Source organism: Pongo abelii, chromosome 11, assembly GCF_028885655.2.
Source record: "Pongo abelii isolate AG06213 chromosome 11, NHGRI_mPonAbe1-v2.0_pri, whole genome shotgun sequence".
NCBI classification, from domain to species: Eukaryota; Metazoa; Chordata; class Mammalia; order Primates; family Hominidae; genus Pongo; species Pongo abelii.
The window spans coordinates 43058701-43071573 of record NC_071996.2 but is presented as its reverse complement, the minus strand read 5'-3'; the positions used below and the strand labels follow the sequence as shown (position 1 = coordinate 43071573).

The following is a 12873-nucleotide window of genomic DNA, read 5'->3' as shown; positions in this document are numbered from 1 at the left end:
CATATGTAAGAAAAAAAATTTGATAAAATTAAAACAATTAAATATCTTGGAAATAAAAAATATGATCACTATAATTAAAATTAAAAAGAAATCTCTATTGATAAAATAAAAATTATATTGGACTAGTGAAAGTGATAATGCATAAATAAGATGCTAATTCATTGATAAGAAATTAATTAATGTTAGAGACAGTAAGATACAAAAAACATGAGAACACTTGTGAAACTTGGAGGATAAACTAATAGATTTAATAGTCTTTTAGCTAATAAATGTTGACAAATGGCAAAGAAGAGACAGATGATAGAAAAGTAATACTCAAAGTGATAATGACACAGAGTTTACTAGAAATGAAGAAAGAAATGTCTCTAGATGGGAAATTTGCTGTAAGTGTTAAGAATAATAAAATTAAGTCAGCAACTGAAGTAAAACTGCAGAACATCATGAAAAGGGAAAATCTTAAGATGCTACCAGAAGTGGTAGACACTATCTGCAGAAGAAAGACAATGGTATTTAAACAGACTTCTCATTAGCAACAAGAGTAAAATCTTCAGACTACTAAGGAAATAGATAATTCTATAACTGAATTATTAAAGATGGAGGGAAATAACATTGTTTTAGGAATATAAAGTCAGTAACAATATATCTATATATTCCCACTAATAAAAAAAATGTAAAGTAATGGCATAAGAAACTTAACAGCTTCAAACTTAAACTAGTGTCCTCAAATGCCTGTAATCTAAGTTAACAAATTCCACATCTTACATTGTAGCTAAGTATATATGTTTCTGTTTTACCAAACAATATGCTTATTTAGTGGGATGCATTCTGATGTTTTGTTTTAACCAAGCATAGCATATTTTTTTGAAAAAGCAAACATTGCTTAATATAAATTCAAATGGTGTCCCTACATCCAATGACTAATTGAGAAGTGTGATTAGGCTTGGAGCGGTGGCTCATGCCTGTAATCCCGGCACTCTGGGGAGCTGAGGTGGGTGGATCACTTGAGGCCGGGAGTTCGAGACTAGCCTGGCCAACGTGGCAAAACCCTGTCTTTACTAAAAATACAAAAATTAGCTGGGCATGTTGGCGTATGCCTGCAATTCCAGCTACTCAGGAGGCTGAGATATGAGAATCAGTTTAACCTAGGCGGCAGAGGTTGCAGTGAGCCAAGATTGCACCACCATACTCTAGCCTGGGTGACAGAGCATGACTCCCCACGCCCCGCCCCGCTACCACCCCCCCAAAAAAGTAATGTGATCTTAAAAAAGCTATTCTTAAGCTAGTAATAACAACAAAGTATTCACAAAACATTAACATAGAACATTTTAAAATGTTTATGAAGGACATAGAAGATAATCTTAAAGGGGGAAAATGTTACTTTCATGATGCAAAAAGTCAATTTCCATAGCTATGGAAAATTATCCCAAATTATCTGTAAATTTAATGCAATTCAAAATGCCAAAATGTCTCAGTGTGGTGGCACACACCTGTAGTCCTAGATCCTCGGAAGGCTGAGGTGGGAGGATCTCTTGAATCCAGGGTTTTGAGGCCATAGTGAGCTATGATTGCACCACTGAACTCTAGCCTGGGTGACAGAGTGAGACCCTGTTTCTAAAAACAAACAAAAAGCAACCAAAATGATATTTTAATGAAACTGCACATGTTGATAGTAGAATTCACATAGAAGAGCAAAATATCACCAATTGCTAAGGCAATTTTGAAGAAATATAAATTTGTAGTCTCTCCTTGACACAATTGTCTTTATTATTAAAAATAACACAATATGATATTACCAATAAAAACAATTAAATGAAAAAGAACAGAGGGCTCAGAGGCAGATCCATATTTATATATAACTTGTATATAAATTGGTTATACATTGCCTAGTTGGCATTACAAATAAATTGAAAAATAATGAATTTAATGAATTATACTAGAACAATTTATATGAAAAAATGAAACAAAATGTTATCTCCAACTCAAACTATATTCAAAAATTCAAGCATTTTAATGGTGTAAATATGATGAGCTTTTTTAATATCAAAGAATACAGAATATCTTTATAAACTCAGGGCAAGAACAGATTTCACAAATTATACACAAAAATCAGGAAGTATAAGTTTAGTATATTTTATCTCATTGAAATTAAAAACTCTTTGCAGCAGAAGCTATGTAGAAATTTAAAAGACAAAACAAAACACTAGTGGTGTATAGTTGTAATCCTTAAAAGCAACAAAGGATTGCAACTGAAGTTTATAACGTACCATTACAGAGATGAAGATAAATACGGACAAGTTATGCTAGGGGACAGAAAAGAAAATATAATCATACTAAAGTATAGTCAATCTCTCCAACTATCAAGAAAATTTATAATGAAACAATGAGATTTTCCACCCATAATTTGCGAAAAGTTTTTAAAAGTTTTGTAATGAGGAGAAACCAGACTTTCACACACAATTGATGAGAATTACAATTTTGTACAACTACTCTGAAGAGCTATTTGTAATATTTTGAAATTTTGAAATGGTTCATATACTTTCGCCTAGCAATTCACACTTTTAGAGAGAATAATGGTTCATTGTGCAGTACTTAAAAAAAAGAACTAGTGCTACATCTATTTACGTAGTTATTTTAAACACAATTTGATTAAAACAAATAATACAACACAATAAAAATATTCTCAAATGATACTATGGTTGATGTGATATTGAAAACTATGTAAACAATACAACATATTGTTTTTGAAATAACATAGTAATATTTTCAAATTTTAGCAATTTTTTTGATAATTATATAATCATTATGTGAGACGTTTTCATTACAAACAAGGCAACTCCCTGTACTAATTTTTGAAACTTTTCTGTAAGCCTAAAATTAGTTCAAAATTTAAAAATTAAGCACATTAAAAATCATACACCATCAACATCTTGCTTTCTCTGGAGAGATAAAAGAAAAAAGAAAGAGAAATGGTATTGAGAGAACTATATACTTTCAACAATAGCTATAATAAGTTTGCTCTTAAAAATATGAAGCATTTATAGCAAAATGGTAAGGTTTCTCAAGTCATATTCTCTCTACTATTCTATACATCTAAAACAGTTAATGAAGTATACATAAATAACTTTCAAAATAATCACTTTTCAATATTAACAGATACCATTAGTAAATTAATTGGTCAAATCTCATATATATGCATGTTTGGAATTTAATTGCATTAGCAACCATGTTGAATGACATGATAGTTGCCTCCTATCTGCCCTTCTTTTCTTTATATTTATAGACATTGACTTTTGTTTAATCTCCAGCTTGATACTGTCAACAAATTGCAATGAGATATAATTCCCACATTTGCGATTAGGATTCAAACTTGTAAATAATAGCTTTATAATATTTTTAGATTGCTTTTTCAAGACTCCTGGTAGCAATACTTCACTTTTTTTTTTTTTTTTTGAGGTGGAGTTTTTGCTCTCTTTGCCCAGGCTGGATTGTAATCCAGCCTGGATTGCATGATCTTGGCTCGGCTCACCACTACCTCCGCCTCCCGGGTTCAAGTGATTCTCCTGCCTCAGCTTTCCAAGTAGCTGGGATTATAGGCATGCAGCTCCACGCCCGACTAATTTTGTATTTTTAGGAGAGATGGGGTTTCTCCATGTTGGTCAGGCTGGTCTTGAACTCCCAACCTCAGGTGATCCATTCGCCTTGGCCTCCCAAAATGCTAGGATTACAGGTGTGAGCCACCGCGCCCTGCCAATATTTCACTTTTAAGTTATAATTATATTTCACTGGAAATATCTTTCTCTCTTCTTTTAAAAGGGCTATTTGCTTATTGTTTAGGAGTGTTTCAAAACACATTTGGTTTTGTTAATTGTTCTTTTTTTTGACTTAAAAAGGCTAAAAAATCAGTTTTTAGAATGCATATATTTTTAATTTGTTCATATAATACAGATATTCATTCTCAAAATGTAAGAATTTTAGCTTTTCAAGTTTCAGTTTTCATAAAACCGAAAAGGATACTTTTAGTCATCTACATTTATTAGCTAAATCAATTTTAAGATGACCTATTTAGATAATTACAACTATTGGAAAGGTCTAATGGAGCATTGTTTTATTAGGTACTGAAGCTACTAAGATAGGAAAAGGGTAAAAATGAAAGATGAAGTTGTCCATAGGGAGTTAGCAAGATGGGAAGCATAGGTTAATTTTTATGGTCCAAAGGGAGAGCAAGGGTTATATGGTCATTGATTATGGAGAGTAGAACCTGGAGTCAGTCATGATTAGTGAAAAGGAAAAAAAAATATGAAATCTCCTCTTCATTTTGTTGCAAGCTGTAAGTTAGTTTCAGTCTGGCTTCCATGAATTCAAAATTTCCTGAGTCTATCTGAAAAGATGTCCTGTGGTAGATGTAGGGGAAGAAAAATCATTTCCTCTGTTCTCTTAGCTTCTGTGGCTGAGATCTGTGAATTAAACTGACAAAAGAAAGGTTAATAAGAGAAAAAGCATATGAATTTTCTTTGATGTTAATCTTTGCATGTACAAGGAGCCATTCATTAAAAAAAAAGTAAAGACCTAAAGTAAAGACCTGAAGTAAAGACCTGAAGAAGAGGTTAGACCTGGAAGAGTTATATGCCCTTTTAACAAAGCATGAGAAATTGTGGAGACCTTACTAGACAAAGGAAAGGGGTTGGAGATTCTACGGGCTGTAAGTTATGGGAAGATAAATACAAGCTGTAAATTAATGGAAGATAATGGTTATTTTGTAAGGTTTTGTTTGTGTGGATTCTTCTTGGTGCTTTCTTCTCTGGTGATAAAGGTTTTGCTTTCAGGTCTGAGAGAGGGGGACATCTTCATGAAGGGAAATTTATGCTCTGATATTCTTTAGATGAATGAGCTTTTCCTGTGTCTATTGTTTCTCAATTGCTTTCAACTCAGAATAATCCTATGTCAATGATGTATATTTTGGGATGGAATAGTTTTATATTGAGAATTATAACCATAACTAGACAGAAAGCTGAAAAGTTTTCTGCATAGGTGTTCAGGCTTGGGAGACTGCTCCAGTACATCATGTTAGAAGTTCTAACAAGGTTTCTGTTTGCAGAATCAGAAAGTCCTGAGTTATATCCATGTGAAAGAGAGTTATAGCCAATCTTTGTTATAAAACTTGAACTTTACTAGAAACCTGTGGTTGGCTCTGGAATTATTATAGTTAGTGAAGCTGATTAGGAATGCATGGAAGGATGAACAGAAGGAGAACTGGAAAACTGACACATCTGTCACAAGATAGAGATGCTGGGTGGACTTGGGGATAGTGATTCATATATGAATTAGCATCTCAATATTAGCTCGCTGCCAAGTAAGCTCTGTATAGGTGAGGGAGGCTGGGGATACTGAGGTTCCTAATTCTTGACCAGAGTTGTTTCTGTTGTTAAAAGAAAAACTTCACCCAAATTAATTTTAAGGGAGTTTAATTGAGCAATGAACCATTCACAAATTGGGCAGTCTCCAGAATCACAGCAGATTCAGACTCCAGTGCAGCCATGTGGTGGAAGAACATTTATAGACAAAAAAAGGGAAATGACATCAGAAATTGGAAGTGAGGTACAGAATAGCTGGACTGGTTACAGGTTGGTGTTTGCCTTATTTGAACACAGTTTGAACACTCAGCAGTGTATGAATGTTTGAAATATGGCCACTGGGATTGGACAAGACTCAGCTATTGTTATAGGTGCATACTCCTAAATTAGGTTTTTAATCTTCTCTACCTATTAAATTAGGTTGCAATTCGTCTACAGGGACTCAAATATAAAATGTGAAGTTCTTCTCAGGCCATATTTAGTTTGCTTTAACACTGTACTGAATGTCATTTTAAATTTAATTAAATGTGTTTTATTTTAATTCATAGTCTAGGACTTCAAAGATTAGTTGATACCAATTAACTTTGGTTGCAAAATAAACCATTCCAGAATCCAGTGACTTAAAACAACTGCTTATTTATTCTTCTATTTATGGGCTGGTTATGTAGTTCTTCTCATCTGTGTTAGCTCTTCAAATTTCTGTAACCAGCTGGTGGGTCAGATGGTGCTGGATGATCAAGATGGCCTCTCTCATATGCCTGGCAGTTGGCAGACTATATGCTGAGTAACTAGGCCACAAGTCTGTAATTATCCAGTAGAATGCCTTGAGATGGTCTCAGGGTTCCACATGAGATCTGGCTCAATATGTGAAGATATTTTATAAGTCTCTGCTTGCACAGCAGCTGCTCATGTCTCCTTGGCAAGTCACATGACCAAGTTCAGATTCAAGGGATAGAGAAACGGACTCACTTACTGATTGGGAAGAGCTGAAAATGGGCTGCAAACATATATGGAGAGGAAGAATGTGTACCTTCTGCAATCCATGCAGTGGATAGGTTATTATCCTATTTCCAGAAGCTCCTAAATAATACATTAAACTGTGGCCCCACTTTGTAAAACTCATTTTCTTTTTTTGTTTTATCTGTTATATTTCTTGAAAACCAATAGTAGATTATGATAATCACATGTGGTTTATCCATGAGCTATAAATCAATCTATATGTGACCATGAAGAGAGAAAATGAGATGGGAAAGGATTATTTAATGGGGAAAAGAAATAACAAAACTATAAAGGGGTCAATAGATTTAATGACATTGGGTTGATTCTGTTACCTTCAAGAGTATAAGTGTTTACACATGTAGTTCAAATAATGCTGATTTTTTTTCTCACAAGTGTGTCATAATTAGTTGCTATGAAGCCACTTTAAATAACCCCATGTTTCTGTGTAAAAAAAACAATTGGCTGATTTTTTTAATAGTTTTGACTTGAATGAGGTAAGTTGTAAGTGACAACTAAGGGAAAACAATCCGTGATGTAGGATTAGAAGCAGCATTTTTCATAGGAAGTAATAAAAGACAGTGTACATATTATAACTTTCCTTGTGAGAGATTTATGGCAAGAAATGAGCAGATGAAATCAATATGCTGTGAATTATAAATAGATCTTTGAGGGGCTGGGTGGTGAATTCAAAATTTCTAAGAAAACAGTAGAGCACCTGTGGAAATGAGCAAGGACACAAGTGAATTCAGGGTTCCCCTTGAAAGATGATTATAATTTGCAGGAATGAAGTTGCCTGTTATTGTTTGAAAAAGCAAAATAGTTCAATTTTATATACGTACTAAAAGGTATATGAAAGCCTTGGGTTTTTAGACTTATGTGCAAGAATAAACAAAGTTTACCAGAAATAAAGAAGTTTTATTTACATAGTCAATGTACTACTGTGAGCTTTTCAGGATATCTGGTTAAAAATCGTGAGAGAGAGAGAGAGCAAGAGTATATTAAAAGAACTTGTACTAAAAAAAAATCGTGGATATCATTTTCTCAGGACAGAAATCCATTTACAGATTTTTTTCTTAGTTGAGTTTTAATTACATAGCTTTAAGAGGAACATAATTAAAGATGAGATTATATGCCAAATCTTTTCCCAGTTAGCCTTATTTGCAACGCCTAGGATAGCATAGTATGTGGCTTAGATTGTCATTCTTGCCGTATTCAATTGACTACTTTAAGCTGTCTAAACCTTATTAACTTTTTAAGATTTTTATAAAGTAGAATTTACAATGTATAGTCCTGTACTTTACTGACATGTAAAAACATGTCAGGGACACGTAGAGAAACCTGTGTTACCCATTCCCTCCTGTAACTACATCCCATGATTCCTTTCCATTTCCTTGGGCAATTTAAGCCCAATGGTCTTCCTTCTGCTTTTTCTCTTCTCTCAGAAATCTTTCTGGATGACTTTGGATCTCATCACTCTATGTCACTGTTCCACCCAACATCCTTGAACTTAGTGTTCCTTCTCTTTGAGCAAAATCTGTTTACATCACATCTGGCCTACTCTTCATATCAATTAGCCTCCTTTTTTCTTTACCTGCATCCTGTAATCATTATTCTGCGTTTCTTACATCATACCTCGTTTAATTCTGTGATGACCACATTCCATTTTTTTAAATACCAAACCTGGACCAAAAGATAAGTCATTGAATGCTGTTCCTACCACTTGCCTATACTGTAAAATGTTACCTTCTATATTTCCTGTTTCTGACTCTACATATGCTGTTCTCACAGAAACTTCCTTCCTACCGATGGGCATATTTTCCTTCTTAGAGAGCTCAATCATTATAATGATTTATACTGAGACCTTCATTATTTATTATGTCACCAAGTCCAAATTTCCTAATTTATCTCATCACAAATGGACCAGTGTCCATGTATGAAACATTCCTATTGTATATGTTAATGTTAACTCCCAATTTACATACTGAAGTCATTTTCCCACATCAAATTGGAACCCCTCCTATTTTCATTAATAAAAGTATTACTTTTCTTCCCAGTCAGGATCCAACCTCAATATTATTGTTGTTTTATAATAATGATTATTTTAAATTTTTATTTTCACTCTCCCTTCTCCTGTATCCCCTGAGCCTTTTATCCACTAAGTACTTTTCTTATCAATCTTCACCATTATAGGCTAGGTTTTCATTCATTTATTACTGAATGATTGCTAGCCTTCTATTTGTTTTCCCTGCCTTGAGTTTCTGGAGTTTTCTATATATCATGAACAACACTTAATTGAGTTAGTTCCTAAAACACAGATTTATGTTTTCTGCATCTCAAATTGTAAAGCATTTACCTCCTCTACAGATTTTATGTGATGTCAAACTAGTTAATCCATCTCACCACAAGTCTCCCTACTACCTTAAATCCACCCTGTCCTCTAGTCCTACTCACATCCTTTTTATCTTAAAAACATGTTCTTTCTTAACCACATGTTTACTCCTGTAACTAATCTAGAATGGAAAGGATTTTATGGCCTTCCCAGTGGTCTATATTTTGGAGCATCTATAAAATTTAGTTCAAATCCCTTCACACCGTGATGTTCAGTCTTTTTTGCACTGCAGCCCACAGTGATTTCCCTCTTTTAAAACTATTCAGAACTTGTCACGTGTGCTGAATATCTTTATCACTTACTTATTTGCCGCCTACTACATGCTTGCCTTTTGTTTTATTTTTGTCTATAAGATCTCCCAAAAGATATGTTAAGTGGTTCTAGACAGGATCCATTGGATATACTCTTTTCTGCACCTCTTCTAATCAAAAATAGAAGTTGTCGCTTAGTAATTTTAAAAAGTGATTTTATTATGAATTCACTATGTGTCAGCTATATAATTAGGTTTTAGGGGACTTAAAGCTTCATTTGCAGAGTAAAAGCAGTTCTTTGACTGATGTTGTTTGTTTGGTTGAACAGAACTGTTCATCAGGGAAGGGAATATGAACCTCTATGCGAAAGTTTTAACTATAGAATATTGGTTAAAAGCAAAGATTCTAGATTCAGGATCTTTATCTGGATTGAACCCAGCCTGTCTTCTCCTGTTCACCAGTTATAAGCTGTGTCTTTAGGCAAATTGTTCAACTTCTCCTTGCCTCAGTTTTCCCTTTTAGAAATAAGGATTATGTTAATAGCAATATTAGAAGTATGATAAGACTCAACAAGTTAATAAATGCTGGTTGGAACAAGGCCTAGGACTTAGCAATAAATTGGCACAAACAATTTTGAGTCCTTATCTTTATTTCTCTTTACTGATCCATTTCCTGAAAACTATTCATAACTATAAATTAATAGAATGTAGCCAGCATGTAAAATGACAACCATAGCATACATATATTTTGAAGAACAGGTGTACTTGCTCTCTTCAAACTTTCAAATACTGTGAATGAAGAAAGTAGAGGGTCCCTCTCCTTAGGGAAATGAGAAGGACTTAGGATTCCAGAGTCCTCCACTAATCTCCCAGTGTTTATTGAATATTTGCACATGACTGATACATGCTATGGACACTATAGGAGATTTTTTTTAATTACATGACGGAAGGGATGCATGCTTTAACAATAGAATATGCATGTATGAGTAGCAAAAGTAAGGGGGTAGAGATGAAAAGACAATAGAAAGGGATATAATCAAGATGACAGAATATATTCCTATTGTTAGAAGCATTTGATTTTCCAAAGATCCAAACACTTCTCTGTCTCCAACCCCTTGCATCTTGGGGCCAGATTATAATTAACCTTAGCTAGCATGCCAATATAGAGACAATCAGAGCCTAAAAACTAAAAATATAAAAAGGGATGTTGGTAAATAAGTATGCATTAGAAATACAAGAATGTCTGTATCATGTAATAAAGCACATTTTAATGTTTCTTTTGCCCCATCCCTTTTCAACCTTCAGAATAATAGAAATGTATATGTGCATGTGTAGAATGATAGCTAAGAACAAAATGTATCTGTAATCTATGAATATCTGAAAATGGCAAAAACTTCTCTATTTTTGTTATATTCACAAAACTGGGATTCGGATGGGCTAGACATTGTAAGATGAACTGGCAAGGCAGGTTATTTGATGGTATCCTGCATGCTTAGGGTGACAGGATTGCTTAGGTCTGGAACAGCAAGTGTCTGTGAGAATGCCTGTTGGTTGTACCTATTAGTCTGATAAATAATACAGAGAAATGAGATTAATTTAGTCACCATTCGAAAGACATCTACATTAACCATCTTTCTCTGCCAGCGTTAGAGAACAGAGTTCAATGAGAAGATGAACATTGATTTCAAAATTAATAAAAAAGAAACATAATTTTCTAAGTAATTTTTCACCAAGATGGCATGAGCCATGCATTTGTACATAGAAGTCACATTCGGTAATTGATTAAATACCTCTCATGTAGCAAGAGACATTTACTTATAACTTGTTTTATAGATTCCATAATTTTTTTCTCACTCTCTGATTTATCCCCATTGGTATTATTAAAATATATATTCAGAATGCAAGGGAGAAAATTTGAAAAGTAGCAACATTTTAGACTGATAATTGGTATGTATTCGCTTGGTGCAAAAGTAATTGCGGGCCTTGCCATTGACAGTAAAGGCGCGTCACGTGGCCCACAACATCCAGGGGGGCAAGCCACGGGCAGCCGGGCATGGACCCTCAGTCCGCCAGGGCCCAGGCGCAGGGGGCCGCGGAGCTGTTTCGGGGCCCGCTGCTGCCTAGCGCGTGGAAGGCACCCCCTAGCCCGGAGGCTGGCTTTGCTACAGCGGGCCACTCCTGTCAGGAGAGAGAGACTGAGAAGGCTATGGATCGACTAGCCCGGGGAGCACAGAGCGTCTCTAATGACAGTCGAGCTCGGGGTGAGGGCACCCATTCTGAAGAGGAAGGATTTGCTGTGAATGCGGAGGACTCTGATGGAATACCTGGGAGCTGAGAGAAGGGACAAACTGTCCACCCAAGGAACAGCCTGGCAATCTTTTTAATGAAGACTGGGACTTGGAGTTGAAAGCAGATCAAGGGAATCCGTATGATGCTGACGACATCCAGGGGAGCATTTCTCAAGATCTCAAACCTTGGGTCAGCTGTGCCCCATAAGGAGACATGATCTATGACCCCAGGTGGCACCATCCACCTCAACTGATAACCCATTATTCCAAGATGGTCTTTGAAACAGGATAGTTTGACGATGCCAAAGATTGTGTGTGGAGCTTTCTGCCTTGTAGGTGGGTGGGCCTCCAGGTCAAGATCTCTTTTCCTGTCTTGGAGGTGAAAAGTCATATCTGAGAAAACATTCCCAGTGATCCCTCATCTGGGATACACAGACCGGTGTTCAATAACCCTCCCGTTGTTCTCCCCAGTCTGCTGCTCTTAATGGGCTTCTCCTTGGAATGTGTGTGTGTTCTTTGTAAATTAAGGTTCAAAAAAAAAAAAAAAAAAAGAAAGAAAGTAATGGCAAAGCCCGCAGTTACTTTTGCATCAGCGTAGTCTGCCATTCTGAATAGGTATTAATGACAAAAGGTTTATTTATTTAAACTGCAGAAAGTGTAAAGCAAGGACTAAGTTTTCTACATGTACTCTAATGAAGGGTTTTCTTTCTGTGTAATTTGCATATATGAGCTACTCAGATTCAGATATAAGGGAGAATCAGGCTCGTGTTTTCTGAAATGTGTATCTGAAGTAAACATTCTAAATCAGATTTATTACATATCTACTCTGCTTAACAATTGCAGTGTATTGGTTGGGCCATTTTGTCTCTTATCGCAGGTTAAACATTGAGTGTACTGTTTCCTTGCTTATATTTCACTTCGTTCACATTCTATATACTTCAGGTTCAGTTTAGCTCTTTCTTTCACCTACAAGGTGCACACACACACACACACACACACACACACACAATACTCTCAAGCTAGAGAAAAGTGTGTCTTCCAGTTCCCACAAATGATTTGCACCTAACCTTATTACAATATTGTTATTTTTCTTTTGCCCTAATAGCTTCTCTGCTGTGTTAGCACAGGAACTGTGCCTTGCTCATCAGTATACCTGAAGCCCAACCCAAGGCAAGTCTCCAGGACACTCTGTTGACTGTTGTTCCAAATGCCTTTGGGGCGGTCTGACCCTGGCCACAGAGTTCCTGGGACTTAATAAGTAATCAGTGCATATTCATCAAAGGAAGGAATCATATGCTCTCTGAAAGTTGAGATTCTTGATCTCATGGAATGTACAAAGTAGGAGAGAAAATCTTAGCAGCAGAAATAACCACAAGTTAGTGTGATACCAGTGGAGTACAAGTATAGACAGAATTATACAGCACACATAGTAAAGTGAAGTCTCCTCCAGCTGGGATGATGAAAGAAGCTTCACAGAGTAGATGGTCCTAAATGCCCATTCTGTCGCATTATAATGAACTCTGACAAATAACCATAAGGATGAAACAGATAACTATTTTATAGTTGTTAATATTTTAAGGTTATTATTTTCTGAAA

The 12873-nt window shown here is 35.4% G+C and overlaps 2 protein-coding genes across 2 annotated transcripts in view; both read left to right on the top strand.

Moving 5' to 3' along the window:
* Window positions 1-12873, top strand: part of LRP1B (LDL receptor related protein 1B) — a 1899171-nt gene that overhangs the window by 1430704 nt on the left and 455594 nt on the right. The window lies entirely within an intron of this gene.
* LOC134759560 (coordinator of PRMT5 and differentiation stimulator-like) lies at window positions 9811-11951 on the top strand. Its single transcript, XM_063712640.1, has one exon. The coding sequence runs from the start codon at window positions 11043-11045 to the stop codon at window positions 11322-11324; it is 282 nt and encodes a 93-aa protein (XP_063568710.1). The 5' UTR covers window positions 9811-11042; the 3' UTR covers window positions 11325-11951.

What these genes read in the sequence shown, in the direction of transcription:
- LOC134759560 (XM_063712640.1), top strand. Translation starts at nt 11,043, where the DNA reads ATGGACCCTCAGTCCGCCAGGGCCCAGGCGCAGGGGGCCGCGGAGCTG.